This window comes from Sphaerodactylus townsendi, linkage group LG06 (genome assembly GCF_021028975.2).
Source record: "Sphaerodactylus townsendi isolate TG3544 linkage group LG06, MPM_Stown_v2.3, whole genome shotgun sequence".
Lineage (NCBI taxonomy): Eukaryota > Metazoa > Chordata > Lepidosauria > Squamata > Sphaerodactylidae > Sphaerodactylus > Sphaerodactylus townsendi.
Window position 1 is genome coordinate 133,221,827 of NC_059430.1, and position 21,059 is coordinate 133,242,885.

At 51.3% G+C, this 21,059-nt stretch overlaps 1 protein-coding gene across 5 annotated transcripts in view; it reads left to right on the plus strand.

Moving 5' to 3' along the window:
* The first annotated feature begins 1,007 nt into the window (after positions 1 to 1,007).
* PPP1R13L (protein phosphatase 1 regulatory subunit 13 like) overlaps positions 1,008 to 21,059 on the plus strand; it is a 30,472-nt gene continuing 10,420 nt past the window's right edge. Inside the window, exons 1-3 of one of the 5 annotated variants that reach the window (XM_048499282.1) lie at positions 1,008 to 1,099; positions 13,014 to 13,132; positions 20,546 to 20,676. In XM_048499282.1, coding sequence (XP_048355239.1) covers positions 13,078 to 13,132; positions 20,546 to 20,676 — 186 coding nt within the window. In that variant the 5' untranslated portion in view covers positions 1,008 to 1,099; positions 13,014 to 13,077. Of the gene's footprint in view, positions 1,100 to 1,444; positions 1,580 to 1,887; positions 2,008 to 10,427; positions 11,816 to 13,013; positions 13,133 to 16,097; positions 17,039 to 20,545; positions 20,677 to 21,059 lie in introns of those variants that run through there. The other 4 variants (XM_048499280.1, XM_048499281.1, XM_048499279.1 and 1 more) reach the window with 4 other exon arrangements.

Here is a 21,059-nt window from a genome sequence, read left to right on the forward strand (position 1 = left end):
TCCACCCCATTTATTTACTTTGTTTATATTCCACTCACTTCCCCACTGCAGTGGGCACCCACAGTGACTTTCTTTTTTCATTTTATCCTCACAACAACCTTGTGGGATTCTGTGGCAAAGTGGTGGGGGGAGGCTCTCCCAGAGCCTAGCCTGACAGTCTAACCACTACACTCTGCTGCCTCAGGGACAGGGTCCACTGCAGGATTTATCTGTTCTCTTTCCGAGGCCCCCAGGCAGTGCCCAGAGCTGCTCTGCAGGGCACATTCTCCAAATGACCGAGAGACCTTCTGGAATGTCCTTATCAGGAGGGAGGTGAATATTTTGCTTTGCGATTGGACTTTGGGACTGCAAAAAAGCAGAGCGGTTGCTGCCTAATGGGGGAGGGGGCAACTCCTCCCAAAAAGCAGCCCTTTGAAGTCTGGCTGATGTCACCTGGCAAACATGAGACAGAGGATTAACCTGGGCAAGTCTGGATCAGCACAAACACCAGCCATAGTTTGGTGACCTCTCTCCTTTCAGTAGCATCCTTCCCAGAACCTCACAGCTCTCTTCCGGACGGCTCTGGTTTCAAAAGAAGGCCCTGCACCCCACATGGCACTTCCTTCTTGTGCACTCCTGGGGAATCCCAGATCCCTCCCCCCCCGCCCCCCCCCGCCCTCGGGAATGCTGACACTTCACTGGGAGCCCACTCAGACAAGGGTGCTCCACCAAAAGGGGGCACGCCGGTCCTTAACGGGTCCATGCCATGTGGGTGCAGAAGGGCGCTCTGCACGTGTTCAGAGGCTGCTGGTGGAAAAGGGGTGGGTGTCTGTCCCACAAGAAGGGGGGAGGCTCTTCTGCCTGAGGTGAGGTGAGGTTGGGGGAAAGTAAGCGGCAGACCGAGCCCCCCGCTTCCCCTCGCTAGAGAATCGTGAGAAGGAGGCGGGGTGCATTCCAAAGCTATGCATCAGCTGGCGGGCCCCGGGGACTGCTGGGAATTGTAGTCCTCGCCACCTCCCGAGGGATGCGCCGAACTTTGGGGAGAGACAGGAGGCGGTGAGCCGCATCCCCCACCTCCCGCCAGCACCGGAGGGCTTCCTCCGAATCTCCGCCCGATCTCGTGAGTTGCACCGGTCGGCGGGGGTTCACGTTCTCCCACTGGCTGCCATTGGGTGGGGAGGAAAGGGTCGCGCCTCTGAGCATGGACAGAGTGTTGCGGTTCTCCCGCGGTTTGCGAGCGGCGGGCGAACTTCTTTTCGGGGTAGGCGCCGGGCTCTGCGCGTCCCTTGGGCGAAACTTTGCCCAAGCCCCGAGGCACGCCGGCCAGGAGCTTTCGAGGGGGCGGACGGTGGGCGGGACGGATCCGGTCCTGGCGGCCGAAACGACTACACTTCCCGACATGCTTCGGCCGGGAGTGGTCCTACCTGCGGAGTTGCCCAAGTCAGGGCAGGAGACCTACTGGCGGCCGGGCGAGGGCGGCTGGGGCTGAGCCGGAGGCAGGCTCTTCCGACGGCTCTCCCGTGCGACGCCCCTCCGAGCCGGCGCCCATCAGCAGCCTCAGTCCCCGCTGAAGAGGAGGCGGCAGCGGCGGCCTCTCCAGGTGGGCTTGCAAACTTGGCAGGCCGAGACGGGCCGCCTCCCAGGGAAACGGAGACGGCCGCCCGTCCAGCTCGGAGGCAGCTGCAGGTTTCCCGGGGAGGGGGGGGGGACTCGCAAACCCTCCCCAGAGGGAAACGGGGGGGGGGAGGCTCTGTGCCGTCCCGTCGGGGGCTTCTGCGGGTTGAGGTGCGGCGGGGGAACCTGCTGGCTCTCGGGGGAGGGGAGTGCCTCCCCCGCCCGACACCTCCGGAAGAGGCTTGCAAGGGGGAGGGGTGTGTGTGGGGCGGGCATCGGGGCCTTGCAAAGGGGGCCGAGCTGAGCCGCTCTCGCCCCACCGAGGCTGCTCTCCTGCCCGTGAAATGATCCCTTTTCAAGGGGTCGTTGGAAAAGGGAGAGGAAGATCAGCTTCTCCGCTGCAGGTCCAGCCTGGTCAGTAGCAGAAGGGGGGCGGGGGGGGTGTCTCAGCCTTTTGCACAAAATGTGGGTGGACGTATTGACAGCGTTGGAGCCGCATCTGCAGTTCTTCCTTTTTGCTAAGGCGTCGTTAGGCAGGCATTGCTGAGAGGCTTAGTGAGGGAAGCCGGCCAGGCGGGGAGGCGAGCGGCGGCGCTTCTTGTCGGCTCAGTGCCTGGCTGACTCTTCTGCTCCAGACGACTGGGCGGCGGCGAGGGCTGGTGGCACTCACAGGGAGCAGGGTTGCCAGAACCTTCCGAAAGGCCAGATTTCTTTTGTTTCGGGCGGGACGTGAGTATAAAGACGCTCACAGCAGCGCCAAGTTGACTGGATGGGCCCCTTCAAGTGCAAACTTTTCGGGGCTTGCGAGGGGACTCCGCCAGGGAGGGGGATCTAACTGAGCGTGGACTGGTCAGCCTTTACCAGGACTCCTGATCACACGTCCCTCTCTGGACAAACCACTGGCAGACTAATCGTGCAAGCATGCATTTGGAAGCGGAAGAGTTCCAGGTGTTTGGTTCCCTGTGATTCGAGAAATGTGAATTCATTTTATGGCTTCCGGTACATTTATGGGACTGCTTGTAAAACCTGGCAGCACCCAGGTTGGAAGGAAGTGCCCCATATTTGCTGGGGGGCGGGGGGGGGGGGGGGGAAGAGGCTGCAATCTTGCCTTATTCCTCTTTGGAGTTTATTTTTGCAGGTTGTCTGGGGCTCCAGGAAAACTCTCACCCCCATCTTTGGCCAGAGCAGGCCTTTGGTTTTGGGAGGAGTGGGGCTTAATATGTGTTGGGGCCTCAGAATATTTTTCTACTTCCTGAGCTTGACTTTGAGCCACCTGAGGCTGTGCAGAGTGTTTCTCTGACCTCTCGAGATCCACGTCCAGCTTGTGGCTTTTAGGCCCTCTTTGGCATGAGCTGCAGAGAATGGCCCTTCCGCTCCCCAAAGGACTGCCTGCTTCTTGGCTGTGCTGCCGCCGCCGCTGCTGCTTGACCTCTCCTGCCGACAACCAGGGTGTCACCCCGCCCCTGGCTGCTCTTTTGCTTTGGATGGGGCAGGTATAGGGGAGGCGAGAAGCATAATGCTGACTGGATGGGCCCCTTCAAGCGCAGCCTTTTCAGGACTTGTGAGGGGACTCCGCCAGGAAGGAAGATTTAACTGAGCTTGGGCTGGTCAGGATTTAACAGAGGATGGGCGGGATGGGCTGCTCCTGCGGCCCGCCAGGCCCCTCCCGCACCTGGGGCCAATTGACCCTCCACGTCTCTCTGGCAGATGCGCCACTGGGGCCTCCCGAATGCCAGGTGTGGGGGTTGTGCACCCAGTTGTCAGGTGTGCTTGCTCTGGCAGTTTGTGGCTGGTCTCTGCTCTGCTTTAAATTAGCCTCAGCTTTAAATCAGGCCTACAGTTACTGGGTGTGTGGAGAAAATGCAGCCAAGTCACAGCCGGCTTCTTTGACCCAGTGATGTCTTCGAGGCAGGAGAGGTTCAGAGGTGGTTTGCCATTGCATAGCGACTCGGGCCTTCCTCAGTGGCCTCCCGTCTAAGTTCTGACAAGGGTCCACCCTCCTTTGCTTCTAAGATCTGATGAGGTTGGACTGCCTTGGGGCATCTAGGTTGAAACATGGGGGAACTGAGGTGCCAACATTCTTGTCAGGGTCTTAGGTTCAGATCCTTCCCTAAACAATTTTTCCTTTGCAGTTGTTTTATCTGGGTAAGGTCAGATTATATTTACTTCGTTGGTAGTCCATCCAATAGAGACCCAAAGCGACTTGCATTGGTCTTCTCTCCTCCACTTCATCCTCAGAACCACCTTGTGAGGTGGGCCAAGGTGAGTGTGTGCGACTGGCCCAAGATCTTCCCTGGCAGAGCAGGGACACAAACCTGTGTCTTCCAGGCTCTAGTCTTGCGCTCTAACCACTGCACAAACTGACATATCGCTTTTCTGACCAAATTTTCCCCTGGGACAAGCCTTGTTTGAGCGGTTTTCGGTTCTGGGGCCCTAGGTGGTGATCCATAAAACCCAATTCTATGAAATTTGCAGAACTGCCTGTCATTGAGGGGATCTGGCCCTTTGTGACTTTTCTTCCCACTGCTGTGCAAGAACAGCTCTGGCCAGAATTGTCTTTTGCACAGGAAACGGAGGCCCAGAGCAGACAAGGCTGGCCCTGGGGCCTCGTTCCTTACCTGGGGAGGGGGTCAGGACAGGCTGTTCCCTGGTGGGCACAGCTAACTGGGGCTCCCACCTGAACCGTGCCCTTGTATTCAGTTGGGAGGCTGTGAGATGTTGGCTTCCTGTCAGTGGTGTATTTGCCTAAGGAATATGGGGTACCACATGTCCCCGGGCACCCCCTAGTGGAGGGCGCAAAAAAATTCAGGTTTGTGTGTGTCTTTTTAGTGGTTTTTTTTTCAGTTTTTGGCCTGCAGGGGATGCAGTTTTTAGGGTAGAAGCACCAAAATTTCAGGGATTTTTCAGGAGACTCTCCTGATGGTACCACCCAAGTTAGATGAGGTTTGGTTCAGGGGGTTATGGACTCCCAAAAGGGGTGCCCTAATGTGAGGTCCACAGTTCAAACATTGAAAGTGATGCTGTTTCAGGGTGGGGGAGAATCCACCCCAAAACAGCATCATTTTCAATGTTTTAACTGGGGACCCCAGATTCTCCGTTTAAGGTGGATTTAAAAGAAAAATCTGGACTCCCTAGTTTAAACACCATTGAAAGTGTTGCTGTTGGAGTGTGGATTCCACTGCAGGTGTTTTGTGAGAGATTATGCTGACATTTGTTTGGTAAATGTTTTGCTGGGGGTGATTTGTGAGAGATTTACATGCTTAATACCCACTTGCACAGACTTGGAGCTGTTTCTCAGGCTAACAACCTACCTCATAAGGTTGGTGTGAGGACAAAATTAGGAAAGAGAGTTGGTGGGGAGAGAGCCATTTATGTTTTGCTGGAGGTGGGAGGTATTTTGTGAGCTGGTACAAAAAAATCATTGTTTGGTCGTGGTGGGGGAGGGTCGCCGCCCATACCGGGGGGCGGCAAACTCAGGTTTTGTCCCTGGTCTCCAGTTTGCATAGATACGCCTCTGATTCCAGTCGGCACCTGCCACCTCCAAGAGCTTTGCAAACAGGGATGCGGGGAGGGGGGCTGCCCTCGCCGTGCCTCCTCAGGGTGACATTCATGCCCCTCACCTAGGGTGTGAGGACGCAGCAGCTGAAGAGGTTGGACGGTCCTGGTCCCAGGGGAAGGCAGAGAGCTTTTGCCCTTCATTGCAGGTCTGGGGGAACTGGCTAAGAAAAGGGATGAAAGTACTCTGCGTAGAGGCACTTCTCTTCAGCATTCATTTTTTGCTGGTTTCCTTCTTGGCCGTTCTGGGGCTCAGCTGGTCATATGGATAGCTAGGGTGGGCTCAGGAGCCTATGGGGAAGAACTTCTAACTGGATGGGGAGTCCAGGTGACCGCTGCCTGATGCCTTCGTTGGGTCCTGCAGCTCACTTCTTGCAAAACTTCCCTGCTGGTGAGAGCAGAGTTGGGTTTTCCTAAGTGGGGGGAGGCTGGCATGAAAGGCCAAAACGTCTGTGATGTTCTGTGGTGTTATGTTCATGATATTTATGATGCTATGTTTGATCCAATGTTTATTGATGTTATGTTTTGATGGTTGTTGTATGATGTCATGTTGTTGTGCACTGCCCTGAGTCCCTTGCGGGAGGGGGTATATAAATTAAATATCCTATCCTAAGACGCATTTGGAGAGGGGAGGTGAAGCTCGTGAGGTGTTGGCAGCTGTATCCTGTGAAGTTTTCAGGATTCTTTTGTCCCAGCTGAGTCCTGATTCTGGGCTCATCTCCCCCTCGGCGGCTGTTGTGACACAGCCGTGAGCCCCAACTTCCTGGGCTCTGTGTGGCTGGGCGTGGGCATATGTTGCAGAACAGGTTTTCCTTCTGGATGGGCAAGGAAGGGCCACAGGTTGCTTCGACAGCTTCAGGCTGTTTTTCTCAGTATCTTCTGTAAAAACCTTCAGCTGCCTCCTTGGAGCCCCACCACGCCCAGAAGGCACAGAGGCTGCAGCCTGCTGGTTGCCCCCCCCCCCCCACCGCGTTGCCTCTTGGAAGCAGCCAGGTGGTTTGTGGAGGGCTGTGTGGGAATCCCGACAAAACATTTGTTACCTCAATCATGTGTGTGTGCAATCATTAAATGTTGGTGCCTCCGGTGTGCTTTGTGCCCCAGTAAGACTTTGATGGGAGAACACAAAGAAATGCCAAAGTCACGTCACAGAGGCAAATCTCTGCCCTGACTTGAATGGTCCAGGCTAGTCCAATCTTGTCAGATTTCGGAAGCTAAGCAGGGTCGGCCCCGAATAGTTACTTGGCTGGAAGACCACCAAGGAAATAGAGAGTCACAACACAGAGGCCGGCCGTGGTGGGGCCACAGCTTGTGACTTACACTTTTCACCACCAATGTGCTTTGCAGAATCCTTCTCCTGTGGTGCTTGTGAAGTTCAGATCCTTACAGGGCAAGGAGAAGAAGGAGACGTGGAGGAACCAGAGAGTTTTTCTTTGGTAGGGAAGGGCACAAAAGTCATGCCCAAAACTGCCTGGAAATGTGGATCTGCCAGGCTTCTGCATCACCCATCCCAGGAGGCTGAAGGTGGCATTTGCTGCTGGTAAAGCTGGTATGTTACCGCGCTGCTCAGGGTAACACTTTCCTTGCTCTAGAGTATCCCGCTCTCGGCAGCGCCCAGGAACCCAAGCAAGACCCGACAAGGCTCGGATATATAAAAGAGATTTATTGAGATGCTGACCTAAGTGTCAGCACCTCCCTTCCGCACCAACACTTTGCTGCCTAGCAGCCTTACAATCCCTTAAGTACACTTTCTCCCGTCGGGAGCCCGGGAGAACCAAAGACAGCCCACCACCATTCAAAACAACCAATCATTCATTTGCAACATGCAGGAACCAATCAGTGTCCGATATGCATCCTCTTCTCAAGTTTCGCGCCAGAGCAGGGCGAGGCGATGACGTGTCCACTGGCGGGGGACACACAAAGGTTTTCTCCAGGTGTCCGGGGTCAGGAAGCCAAGAGCGATGACGTGAGTCCCCTTATCTGCCTGCTGACGAGATTAAGCAGGGCAAGGCGCTTCGGCTGAGGTTTCCCTTTGTCCGTGTGCATCAGGGGACTTTACACGTGAATGGGATAAGTCCGGGTAGGGCAGAGATGGCTCTCTGCCCTGGGCCAAGGAGGTTCCATACAAGCACAAATACAGGGAAACTTACAAATCCTATTTCTACCTAATACAAATCAGTTCCTACCTAAACAAATACAAGACAGAAATAAATTTTCCAATCGTTTTTAGTTCAGACATAGTCCAGGAGCGGGATTCTCTCCTGGCTCCGCTATCAGGTATGCTTTGGAGGGGGGGGGGCATCAGAGGCTCCCAGACTGTTGGTGGGCTTGAGAATGGGGGGGGTGGGTGGGAGGAGAAAAGGTGGAAGCGGGTGGTTTGTTTCCCAGGTTGCCTAGGAGGCTCTTCTCCCAAATGTAGAAGGTGTGTAGCAGGAGCAAGTCTTTTGTACATCTTCATTGGCACAGTATCTGTGTGTTGTGTATCACTGTTCCATTTGGTGCCACCTTACACTTACTGCATAGTCTTCTACTTTTTGCAACTTTATTTTCTGCATTGTATACCCTGCCTTAGTAATTTCTGGCTCACGTTGCTCTTTGATTCTGTTGAGGCGTTCCTCTCATTGGGCAAAGGGGGCAGTTGCTCAGGGCACCCCCTTGTGGCAGGCGCAAAAAATGCAGGTTCGTTTGTGGAATTTTTTTGTTTTTTCAGTGTTTTTCCTGTTTTTGGTCTGCAGGGGGTGCAGTTTTTAGGCTAGCAGCACCAAGATTTGGGATTTTTTGGGAGACTCTCCTGATGATATCACCCAGGTTTGGTGAGGTTTGGTTCAGGGAGTCCAAAGTTATGGACTCCTAAAGGAAGTGCCCCCATCCCCCATTGTTTCCAATGGGAGCTAATAGGAGATGGGGACTACACCTTTGAGTGTCCATAACTTTGGACCCCCTGAACCAAACTTCACCAAACCCTGGGTGGTATCATCAATAGGGTCTCATGAAGATACTCTGAAATTTTGGTGCTGCTATCTTAATAATTGCACCCCTGACAGCAGGCACCCCCTAAATTTCCCCAGATTCTCCTTTTAAATCCACCCCCTTCCTGCCAGTGCTTGTTTTCTTTCTTTCTTTTATTCCCTCCATGCTTAATAAAGGCTGTTGTTGTTGTTGTTGTTGTTGTTGTTATTAAATTCACCCCCTTCGACATGGGTTTAAAGGGAGAATCTTAGGTCCCCAGTTTAAACACTGAAAGTGATGCTGTTTCAGGGTGGGGGAGAATCCACCCTAAAATAGCATCACATTCAATGTTGTTTAAACTGGGGACCCCAGATTCTCCCTTTAAGGTGGATTTAAAAGGAGAATCTGGGCTCCCCTAACTTAAATGTACCATTGAAAATGATAAGCTTGAGGGTAAAGGATTCCAGCATCACTTGTTTAAACTAGGGAGCTCAGATTATCCTTTTAAATCCACCTTAAAGGGAGAATCTGGGGTCCCCAGTTTAAATAACATTGAAAGTGATGCTGTTTCCCCCAATTGATGGGACTGGATACAACACCATAAAATGTTTTCATAGCAGTAATAAAACATTTTGAAAGCATTTTGAAAATGTTTCCAAAACAATATTTCTGCTGTGTGGCATGGTCCATTGCTGTGTTCAGATTTGTGAGTTGGGGCATGTTCTATAATGTGATGGTGACTTTGAAATGACCTGGTGGAAAAAATCATTGTTTGGTCACGGTGGGGGAGGGTGACCGCCCAGGGCTCCAGTTTGCTTAGGTATGCCACTGGTTGTCCTCATTGTTGTTGTTGTTTGAATGCCTTGTGGTGTCGGTTCGCAGTATTTTAAATCTTGTAAGTCTGTAAATTCCTGCTTGGGAATTAAGATCAGGTCCTTTTGTTGGTCCTATCCACCAAAGTGTCTCATTTTGGTGGACAGCAGTGGCGTAGGAGTTTAAGAGCTTATGTATCTAATCTGGAGGAACTGGGTTTGATTCCCTGCTCTGCCACTTTAGCTGTGGAGGCTTATCTGGGGAATTCAGATTAGCCTGTACACTCCCACACACGCCAGCGGGGTGACCTTGGGCTAGTCACAGCTTCTCGGAGCTCTCTCAGCCCCACCTACCTCACAGGGTGTTTGTTGTGAGGGGGGAAGGACAAGGAGATTGTAAGCCCCTTTGAGTCTCCTGCAGGAGAGAAAGGGGGGGATATAAATCCAAACTCCTCCTCCTCCTCCTCCTCCTCCTCCTGCTGCTGCTGCTGCTGCTGCTGCTGCTGCTGCTGCTGCTTCTTCTTCTTCTTCTTCTTCTTCTTCTTCTTCTTCTTCTTCTTCTTCTTCTTCTTCTTCTTCTTCTTCTTCTTCTTCTTCTTCTTCTTCTTCTTCTTCTTCTTCTTCAGGTGGTTTGTGAAAGACGGCTTTTTAGTGGTGACCTCACAGTTATGGAGTCCTTTCCCCAAGGAGGCGTCTCTGGCTCGCTCACGGTCAACCTTTGGGAGGCTGTTGAAGGTGGTTCCATTTAGGACTGCTTTTGATAAACTCAGCACTAAACTGTTATATTTGTAATTTTGCTTTGATTATTTTTTACAAGTGCGGCCCCAACAAGATTTGTGGAGAGGATCCCATTTCTTATCCCACCGCTGAGCCTGGCGTGGCTCCAGACCCCACCATACACCGCAGAGCCCGTCCAAACCTGTAGTGGCTCCTGGCACCTTTTGCTGTCACCCTGCCAGATCTGGAGCCTCTCCTGGCATCTGCTGTGATCGACGGGCCCAGAGTGGTCTTCTGTGCAGCCACTGCCGGTTCTTCCCTTTATATGGTCAACTGTGTTTTACATTTGGAGGGAAAGGTTTTTTTTTTAACATTTCAAATTTTTCTGACAACCTGGGGATCCCCCAATTTTGCAGAAAAATCTGTTTAGCATTAGTGTGACCCTAATCCATTAATTTAGATATTTGAAAATATGGGCCACAGATTGCTGTCAGTTATGCAGATGTAGAAGAAGAAGTGTTTGGATTTATACCCCACTTTTCTCTCCTGTAAGGAGACTCAGTGTGGCTTATAAATTCCTTTCCCTTCCTCTCTCCACAACAGACACCTTGTGAAGTAGGTGGGCCTAGGAGAGTTCAGCAAGAACTGTGACTAGCCCAGGGTCACCCAGCAAGAATGTAGGAGTGCGGAAACACATCTGGTTCACCAGATAAACCTCTGCTACTCAGGTGAAGGAGTGGGAAATCAAACCTGGTTATCCACATTAGAATCCATCTGCTCTTAACTACTACACCACTCTGGCTCTCTCCACACTGTACTATATTTTGTGTATTTCAGTGGAGTATAAATTAGTGTTGGATTTCAAGAGTGGGAGGTGCACAGTATGAATTAAGCACACACATGCATGCAGACACCATTCCCTTTGGATACATCTTTGGGCCTTGCTTATTTTGGTAAGGGGTAGGAGAGGAGAGGGGTTCCTGGGGCCCCTGGCATGTTTGAGATTAGACTTCCATTTGCACCGTGGTCTTTTCGGTAGGGAACATCCCCCTCCCCGTATTCTGGAGTTAAAACAATTCTGTACTGCTTGCAGGAGTGAGCTGGGACACCAACGTCCTCTTCTGAACTGGAGTGAGCGAGCTGCACCCTCCCTCTGCATCGTGGTGCATAATTATATGGAGTTTTTTTTAGCTCAGTCCCTTATTAAAAGCATAATTAGTCACATTTTCCCCGAGTGTGGTATAATGATTAAAAGCAGGAGACTCTAATCTGGGGAACTGGGTTCATTTCCCACTCCTCCACATGAAGCTGGCTGGGTGACCTTGGACCAGTTGCAGTTCTCTCAGAACTCTCTCAGCCTCACTTATCTCACAAGGTTTTGGGGAGAGGAAAGGATTGTGATGATAAACCACTTTGAAGCTCCATAAGATAGAGAAGAACAGTGTATAAAAGCCAACTGTTTTTCTTCCATCTCTAACCAGTGATGTTAAAAGTCAAGGTGCAAATGAGACCCCAGGAAGAAGAGCCCGTTTGTAGAACTGCAACTCAGCCACACAAGCCTTTTCAAAAATGGGGTGGGTGCTCCTTGGGGACAAGACTGGAGAGGAATGCCTGTGAGCATATGCAGAGTGCCTCTGCAACTGTGCGGCTAAACTTCCTGCCCTGAACTTCCCTGGCTTCCCTTCCGGGCTGTCTGGCTAAAGTAGGCTCTGAAGAACCAGACCCACTTGAACTGACAGGGAAGCAGCAAGGGGAGGCTCCCATCATGCTCTCCCCCTGCCTGGCCTGGTTCCGAGGCTCTGGCCACAGCATCCGAGGTCCGTCCCAGCCCCCCCTCCCCCAATCGTGCCCTTGTTCTCTTTTTGCAAGAGAGAGAGTCGCAGCTTCTCCAACCCTGGGCTTGATGGGGGGGGGGGGGTCCACATGTTGGCAGCAGTCCGGGCATGTCCATAACCCCTGAGCTGCCAGATTCCTTCTTGGAGGGCAAATTGCACCATACCTGAGAAATTCACCCTTATTCCCCTTTCTTTGTTTCTGTTGGGTGTCGGCAGCATAAAGACCTCCAGGCCAGTTCTCTGCCTTTTACTGAGCAGGAGATAATGATGAGATGGCCTCTGTAAAGATTTGCATAGTTTCCATGAAGGCTCAGTGTTTTGAAGGGACAAATTCAGCTGCTGCCCGGCTTTATTGATGTATGTTGCTGTTTTTATCTATTTAGATTGGAAAATAAGTAAATGCTCTTTTTCATCATCATCACTTAGAAACAGGCAGGGACTGGGCGTGGCCAGGGGAGCCAGTGGGTGGGTTCACCCAAGTTTTTGGTGAGGATTTTTAACCTGCTGACTTGTTTCACATCAGCAGGAACCAGTGAGATCTATGCCGAGGTTCCCTTCAGCAGAGCGCGCTCCTTCTCCAAGCCCCAGGATCCACAACAAGTGTCTTGTGTTTTTGTCATGGTGTTTTTGTCATTGTGACTGCCTTTATAAACATGATGCAAATCCAAGGCTGACCTCTGCCCTGAGGCGCTTGCAGTCCAGAGAGCCATGGGGAGGGGGCGTGCCCCAGCACTAGGCTTGGCTGCAGCTGCTCTCCAAAGGGGTGTTTTTGGGCCACAGAAATGGAGTGACTCATCAGGCAAATGTTTTTCCCCCCATTTGGTTGGCACCCCTGTAAAAATCTGCCATTCAAGCTAGAATTAGCCCCGAGCAATAGCTCATTAGCTGGCCTGTTGTTCAAACTGGTCCTGACGTCATTCCAGAATGCCTGTCAAGGGTTGTTCAGAGGAAGCTTTTGAGGACCCGCCCCCTGGAAGCAGAACGGCCCCATTGTGAGGCCCTGAGCACAGACTTGTGACTCCTTGACACAAGGACAGGGAACCTGTTCTGGGAATCCTGCCCAGCCTGGAAGAAGCAGATCAAACAGCCAGCAGACAGCTAGGCCGGAGTGGCCATGCCAGTGTCAGGACCAGCTGGGGGGGAGGGGCCAGCGATCACGCAGGGCCCCTCTGTTTCGTTAGCAGAGCAGGGGTTCCTCCACCTTGCCTGCTCTCTGCCCCGCTGAGTGTTTCGAGGGCAGGCTGTGTTTGGCTCCTTCCTGCCCGGGCCCCGTGGCCGCTCCAGGGGCCTCCTCCCAGCTCCTGCTCGGTTTCTCTGATTATGCAAGAGTCCTGAGTCAGAAGCTGCACCTGTTTCCCAGCCCTGCCCAGGGAACGCTGGCAGGGCAGCCCATTTATAGAGCTGCCACTCGCGAGGGCTGCGTTTTGAAGCAGGCACGAGCTCGGGGGGGGGGGGGGGTTATGGTGGGGTTTTGCATGAGCTCATAAGGGCAGATGCCCAGCTAGGAATGCGACTGTCTCTGTATGCCAGTCATGGAGGTGGTTCATCCCCCTAGGTCCTTCCGACAGCTGAGGCACTGGCAGCTGACTACATCCGAGCCGAAACCACTGGCCAAAAGCATGGCAAGCGAAGAGGTCAGTGATGCCCGGGCCATCCTGGATCTCAGCTTCCAGTGTAAGTTGGGGCAGGGGTCGGGTCTACTCTGTGCATTCCTGGACGGTTCCTTGGGGTGGGGCCATGGATCCACCGGGTGTTCTCTAATGCTGCGGGGACTGGCCTCTCTAGTCTGCTCTTTGAGGTCGAAGCTGTCTGGGAACAAGCAGCCAGACCTGGAGCACTATAAAGCCTGACAAGAATTTCAGGGCATGAACTTTGGAGAGTCAAAGCTCCCTGCTTGGGGTCCCAGAGCTGCGACTCTCAAAGCTGAAGCCCTGAACACCTTGTGTGTCTCGAAGGTGCTGCTGGACTCAAATCAGCACCTTCAGCTGCGGAGCAACACAGCTGCCCTCTGAAGCTGCTCTTCTTTGTCAGAGAGGGGTCCCAGAAGACATCTGCGTGTGACATCGAATGAGACATCAGTCAGTTTTGCACCAGGGCCTCTCCCCTTCAGGCCTGAGCTGCGGTGGTGTCTGAGGAGGAGGAGGAGGAGACACAGGCCATCAGTCCCCCTGACTCAGCGGGGATGGGTGGGGTGGGGGTTGGGCAGCCCAAGTGGCTGATGTCTGGCGTGAGGAGCTCTGCTCAGCTCTGAAATTTTTAGTGAGTCTTGGGCCTGCCTCTGCCTGGCCCACCTCAAAAGGCAGCAGTGAGGCGAAAAAAGAAGGGAAACTGTCTGGCATCTTGAAAGATAACGGTGCCTCCCCAAATCTGTTTTGTTTGCTCCATGCCTGGCAGCCAGTGGAAAAACCACTTTCAGATGAAGGAACTTGGGCCCTTTCTTTGGCTGGCAGAGAGAAGCCCTGGCCTTGGTTGGGTAAGGCTCTGGGGCTGGTGGAGGTTGGGGACAGCCTGCCCTGGGGCCAAATCTGCCTGGCCTGGTCCAGCTGTCCCTGCTTCAGTTATATTTGTTTACTGCAACCCAAACCTTCTTTTCCACTCGGAGGGTTGCTCAAAGCAGAGGCCAATATGAAGAGGAAACAGCTGTGGCAGCGATGGGAAAGTATCGGAGTGTCCAAAGGAAATGCCCACCAAATCCCTCATGGGTGGGTGCGGGGCACGGATCTGTGCCAAGCTGTCGGTAAGGGAAGAGGGGCACAGCTCTCCTCTTCCAGTTCCCCCAGCAGTTTAAGGACAAGCGAGGAGGTGCCTTTTGGTAGTACACACCCATTGAGTCGTCCCCTACAGCACCTCACAGAGAAGGCCACCCCTGTGAGTCCTCCCCTTCCTTCCTGAGCTGCAAAGAACTGTTCTCTGAAGGCCTATCTGGAACACTGCTTAGACCAGGGGTCTGCAACCTGCGGCTCTCCAGATGTTCATGGACTACAATTCCCATCAGCCCCTGCCACCATGGGAATTGTGGTCTGTGAACATCTGGAGAGCTGCAGGTTGCAGACCTCTGGCTTAGACGGTTGACCTCTGCCACGGCCAGCTCATTCAATGGATCCCAAATTCTTCTGAGACTAGGAGACTGGTGTGTGTGGAATTGCCCTCCTCCTCCTCCTTGGAGAAATGGCAAATGTTTTCAGTCTGGTAAGTGCCCTGGGTCTGGAGCAAAACCCTCTACAGGTTGCATAAGAGGCAACTTACACAATGGCCCTGTGCCTTCTGAGGAAAAAGGGAGTGCTGGGCCTGCACTGCAGGGACATTGTCTTGAGCCAGCCCCTGGGTACTCACCAGGATACAGAGGACTCTGAGGCAGAACTTGACAACATGGTGCAGCCAGATTTGGCTGCTCCTGAGGAAGACCAGGCAGCAGAGCCAACTCCCAGTCCTTCCCTGCCTGATGACGTGCAGGTGGAGGAGCCTGTGGCTCCTCCTAAGGAACCCCAGTAATGTCAGCTGTGCACAGGAGGCAGAAGCAGAGGCAGCTGCTGCAGAAGCAAAGGAGCAGTGGCGTATCTACCTAGGGACAAGGGTACCCCTTGTCCCCAGGCACCACTCTTCTGGTTACGTGGGGGGCGTAAAATCGGCCCCCCACGTGACCAGGAAATCCTGCTGCCTCATCGTTTTCAGTGCCTTGACCCCGTCCATGCTGCTTCATTGCTGCCTCATTGTTTCTAAGAACCCCTGACGCCCCCCATATCAGTGACACATGGACGGGGTCGAGGCGCAGAGGCAGCAGGACTTCCTGCTGCATCCAGGCACCCTCAACCCAACCCATGTCGCCATGGACTCCCCCTCCCTTCCTCCCCCCCCCCCGCCTGCTGGACTCCCAGTCGGCATCCTGCAGTCTCTTCTGACCTCCCCTCCAGGCAGGCCAGAAGAGTCTGCAGTTCTGGCCTCGGAGATCTGCTTTTATAAGCACTGAGGCTGGGGGTGGGGCTTGGGGAGCAGAAAGTCCCACCCCTGGCCTCAGTGCTTATAAAAGCAGGTCTCTGAGGCTGGGACTGCAGTCTCTTCTGGCCTGCCTGGAGGGGCTGCTGGCTACTGGCTGGGAGCCCAGACGGCAGGGGGAGTTGGGCACCCTACTTTTCCCATGTCCATGGTGACATGGGTGGGGTCGACGGAACCAGCAGTGGGGGGTGGAGCCTGAGGGCATCTGGGGCAGAGCCGAGTTGGGGTGGGGCAGACCCTGGGGGGCGTCCTGGAGACAATTTGTCTCCAGGCACCATTTACCCCAGATACGCCTCTGCAAAGGAGGAGTAGTACTCAGCTGGCAGCAGATAGGGCATAGGTCGGGAACCCGCGGCTCCCGAGCCTCAAACGGCTCTTTCCTGCTTGCTGTGCGGCTCTTGCCCGCCTGCCCGCCGCTGTCGCCGCCACCAGCCCCACACATCCCCCTCGGCTCAGGCTGGCTCCAGGTTGCCATTCAGGCAGTCAGCCTGAGCCTCTGTCTATGATTTTCTTAAAAGGGCAATTCCCCAAAGATAGCTTAAAGGGGAAAGTTTCCCCTTTAAGCAATCTTTGGGGAATTGCCCCTTTAAGAAATTCAGAGCGCAGGGAAGAGACCGGCCGAGGGCCGCAGCCAGCACAGACCTCGGAGGAAACCCAGGCGAGGGCTTCAGGCTGGGGCACCCCTCGTTTCCATGGAGGCTGCCTGGCTGGATGAGGTTCCCCAGCCAGCCAGGCGACCTCCGTGCAAGAGAGGAGCCCCAGCCAGCAGCCCCCATAGGAGGGCTGCAGGATGGGGCACCCTTCTTCATTTTAAATGTAAAAAAGTATTTGTGGCTCCATGTGTTTTCTTTTCTGTGGAAAATGGGTCCAAATGGCTCTTTGGGTTTTAAAGGTTGCTGACTGCTGAGATAGGGGAAGCTAGAAGTGTCTGCATCTGATGAGTATCAACTCCTTGCAGAATCCCAACCTCTTGGACAAGGCTCTCTCTATAAGCCTTGCTGTGAGCTTGATTCTACCTGGGAGCAACAGGTGTGCTTTGTTCATCGCTGCACCCCAGCCTGTTTATTGGTTCTCTTGTACCATGACCAGCTGAACTGACCCATGACTATGCCTTCGCCTTCCGCCTGCCTTGACCCATTGGACTGTCTTCTGACTACATTCTTGTCTGCCGCCTGTTCTGTCCTGCGAGACTGGACCTGCCCGTGCCCTGCCTGCCCACAGCACAGACATTGTATTTTCCTGCACAGGTGCCAAGTGCTGCAGCAGCCACACCCGGCCTGTGTTTATGGCGAGGGCTTCCGGTATCTTCCTGAGCATATGAGAACTGGCAGCCCTCTGGCCAAGGAGTATGTTTTGGGTCGGGGGGAGGTCCCTCCCAGGACTGTCTGGATCTTTGGTAGAGCACTATGGGATGGAGCAGAATATCTTTGATAGACGTACAGCAGCCAAGATCTTTGAGCACAACTTCCTGAATTTCATTTGCAAGACTCTTCATATGTGGAAAAAGAAGGTTCGCTCCAACAGAGATTTCCAGGATCTCTTGAGGTGGCAGCTGCCGCTTCACTCAGTTGTTGGGACTTGAATAAGGTGACCAGATTTCCCCTTTTAAAAAGCGGGGCACGCGCGCATGCGCCTGCATGCGCGCACCCGCAGCAGCACACTGCCTTTTGCGGTGGCGCTCCCCAGTCAGGAAACAGGGAAGCGCCCCAGAAGGCACTGCGGCAGCCGCAGTGCCTTCTGGGGTGCTTCCCTGTTTCCTGACTGGGGAGCGCTGCCGCAAAAGGCAGTGTGCTGCTGCGGGCCATTGTCCCTAATCGGGACAATGGCATAAGCCCGGCGGGACGCGGGACACTCTATGCAGAAGCGTGAGTGTCCCGCGAAAATCGGGACGGCTAGTCACCGTAGACTTGAAGCTGCCACAGGACACTTCAAGTGGCTTCAGCAGAGAGCGTTTCCTTCCGTGGGGGTGGCTGTGTGTGATTCAGGTGGGCTGGCTCTGAACCGTGGCAGTCGTTCCCCCAGTAGTCACCTCTGTGTCCCCAAGGGGACAATCTGGAAAATATGGGGACAGACTTTTTTTCATTTTATTTTCCAGCCAATGAGGTGACCAAAAAGAAAGTAGATTAACATCAATGTCACCAGATACTTTGCATGGAAAGGTGTACATAAAATTTGGCAATAGAGCAGGGTTCCCCAATGTGGAACCTACCAAACTTTTCAGAAACTGGGTGGGGTAGTTGTACAGCAGGGCTTGGTATTGGCTTCCCTAATTCAAATGAAATAATTTTTCTCCTGGAGATTGAGAAAGACTGGTAAGCAAATTTCCTTAGTCAGAGTGTGGTTCTGTTCCTTCTTCAGTGTTTCCTTCTTCCTAGGTAGGGTGGATTTGATCTAAATCAAATTGAATCTGATTTAAATCAGGATTTAAATCATTAGTCAGTAATACTTGATTTAAATAATGGTTTCCTATATAAAGTCTTGTTCTTGCTGGTATAATCTTAATATTTACAACCAGATGAAGGTTTCATTTTCAGAATGATAACTTTTCAGACTAGTTTTACAGTTGTATCAAAATTACAGATTTACTTACTCAAAGGTTGAGTAATTTCATTACAGCCTTCCCAAACTGTGTCTCTTTTATGACCTATGCTTTTATGCTATTCTAGATTTTCTCTTCCAGGGAGAGAATGATATGATAAATTTCAGGCTATACTCGCAAAGATCCCAAGATTTATGGAGTATTCTGCTCAGAACACTTCACTATCATTTCTACTCCTTGCCATTCCCTTAGCTCCTTGTGCAGATCTATTCCATTCCAAAGTATCTTCTATTCATTGAAATTCTTAAAACTTAGCACTTAAGAGATAAGGATTGATTCTGTGTACATAGATTTGCAAAGGAACAATCGGATTAAAGTCTTTTTCTCAACTTTAAATGCTTATTTTATAACATTTTTTACTGTGGAGAAGAGGCATGCAGACACAAATTCTAAATTGTGAGAACTGCAAAACCAAACATGTACAATAATATCTAGACAGAAAATTTGCCTAAAATAATCTTACAGAAACCTCTGGAAGAGCATAACATTGTGAATGGGTTAGTGGATTTCATTTACCCAGAAAATTTAAGCATTGCATGGGTATACCGTCTCATATCCTTAACAATTTTAAAAACTGATCCTTATTTCATTATGAGGTTTTTTGGTTTTTTTAAATAATTTTTTATTGTGTAGAATATTTATACATTTGTTACATTTAATAACTTTGTTCTATCTATACATTTTTTTCCTTTTTCTCCCCCTCCCCCCACTCTTTAATTGGTTGTTTCATGCAAGCAGTAGGAGGTTCATTCTTCTTATTCTCTTATTCCATGGTTTTTCGTTAAATCCGGCTTCTTCCATCCATTTCTCATACAATGTCCATAGTTTCATAATATCTTCTATTTTTTCTTGCCATAATGTGTTTTTTGTCAGTCTCTCAAAGATCTCTAACTGTATTTGTTCCCAAATATATTCCAACCAGTTTGAAACTGTCCATTTTTTATTATCTTTCCAGCCCAACGCTAACACTGCGTATGCTGCTCTGATCATTATTTTATACATTGGTTCCAAACTTCTGTTCACTCTTATATCATCTATTATCCCCACAATTAGTAACTCATTATTTACATCAATTTTTACTTTTACTAACTGTTCTACATATGTCAAAATATTCTCCCAAAACTTTTTCACAACTTTGCATTCTATCCACATATGTGTATAATATGCTCCTTTTTCTCCACAATGCCAACATTTTGGGCTTAATCCTTTAATCATATAGGCTAGTTGTATTGGGGTTCTATACCATTTAAGTAAAACCTTTCTTTCTAATTCCACGTATTTTTATATCTTTATCTTCTTTATACTGTCCATAATTCTTTCTCTTTTATCTTCTTCTAAAAAATTGTCTCTCTCCCATTTTTGTTTCAACATTCTTATCAATTAATTCTTTATCCTCTACCATGATGAGTAACCTCTGGATTATAATGCATCTTAAGCAGAAAACTATTTAAGCTATCTTTCCCCAAAGTATTTTTCATCAAAGTATTTTATTTAAAACATCTGATTCAAATTTTTAAAATTCCATTTTTCATTTTAAAAAATAATTGATTTTTGAAGAAGGAACAGATCCTCTGAAGAACTGCTTGAACACGACCATACAGCCTGGAAACCACACAGCACCCCAGACTTTTGTATTGTTGAAGGCTTTTACAGCCAAAATGGTTGTCATGGGTTTTCAGGGCTGTGTGGCCATGGCCTGATGGTCTTCAGAGGCATGTCACTGTAAGATGTGTTCCTCTGTGTGGCATGCCTCTGAAAATGCCAGCCACAAGTGCAAGCAAAATATTAGGAGCAAAACCTACCAGACTACAGCCACAAAGCCAATGGATTTTTATTTACCCTGTTCCCAGGAGATGTGGGGCAAAATATATTCCATTTGGCTCTGCCTCCTGAGGCAGCATTTTAAATTTCAGCCCCACCTACTGTGGAAGCCATTTTTAGGTGGTGTTTATATTCCTCCTAAAATTCTAGAGATGCTTGCAGCATCTAAAAGGTTGGGGACTCCTGGAATAGAGTGACGGTCTCTCTGTTCACCACACTGGAGGACAGCATTACTTAGGAAATAGGTCTAGAACAGGACCAATTGTCTTGTGAGAGCGAGCATGGTGTAATGGTTAAGACCAGATGCACTCTAATCTGGGAAACCGGGTTTGATTCCCCACTCTGCCCCTTGAGCTGTGGAGGCTTATCTGGTGAACTAGATTAGCTTGTGCACACAAACACGTGCCAGCTGGGTGACCTTGGGCTAGTCAGTTTCTTTGGAGCTCTACTCAGCCTCACCTACCTCACAGGGTGTTTATTGTTGGGGGTGGGGGAGGAGATTGTAAGCCCCTTTGAGTCTCCTTGCAGGAGAGAAAGGGGGAATATAAATCCAAACTCCTCCTCCTCTCCTTCCTTCCTTCCTTCCTTCCTTGATTAGGGAGTGTATATCGAGTCCTGTTTGGCACATGAGGCATCCAGAACATGTCTCTTATTTTTTGTCCTGTTCTTCGCAGCTCTAGCTTCCCGGCACATGGACCTCAAGCAGGTGGAACTGGACACAGCAGCTGCAAAGGTGGACGAGCTCTCTAAGCAGCTGGAGTCACTGTGGACAGGCAGTCCTGGGCAGTCTGGCGTCCCACAGAAGGTACGGTCTGGGGAGTGAGGACAGGGGACTGGGTGGGGGTGGGTGGGTGGGGACTGGAGCTGTAGAGGGGGGCTGGTGGCTTCTGGGGCTTGGCAAGAAAGCTGGCCTTTGTCCTAGAGCTCAGGGTGCTTGGCAGCCTCCTGTGAGTGTAGCCCCACCGTAGCATTCTGATAATGGCAGGTGGCCAGGTGCCACTGGGCTTGAGGCTCTTGACCACTAGAAGTCAGGCTGCTCGCTCTCTTGTGTTGTGGTCTGCTTGCCCACTAGTCCTTAGCCTGGAACTTGTACAATGGAGATCAGTGTAAAGCGCCCCAGACTGGAATGTGTGTGTCGTGTAGCACACCTATCATTATTTTGTATGCTAAAATACTTTTCTTGGACTG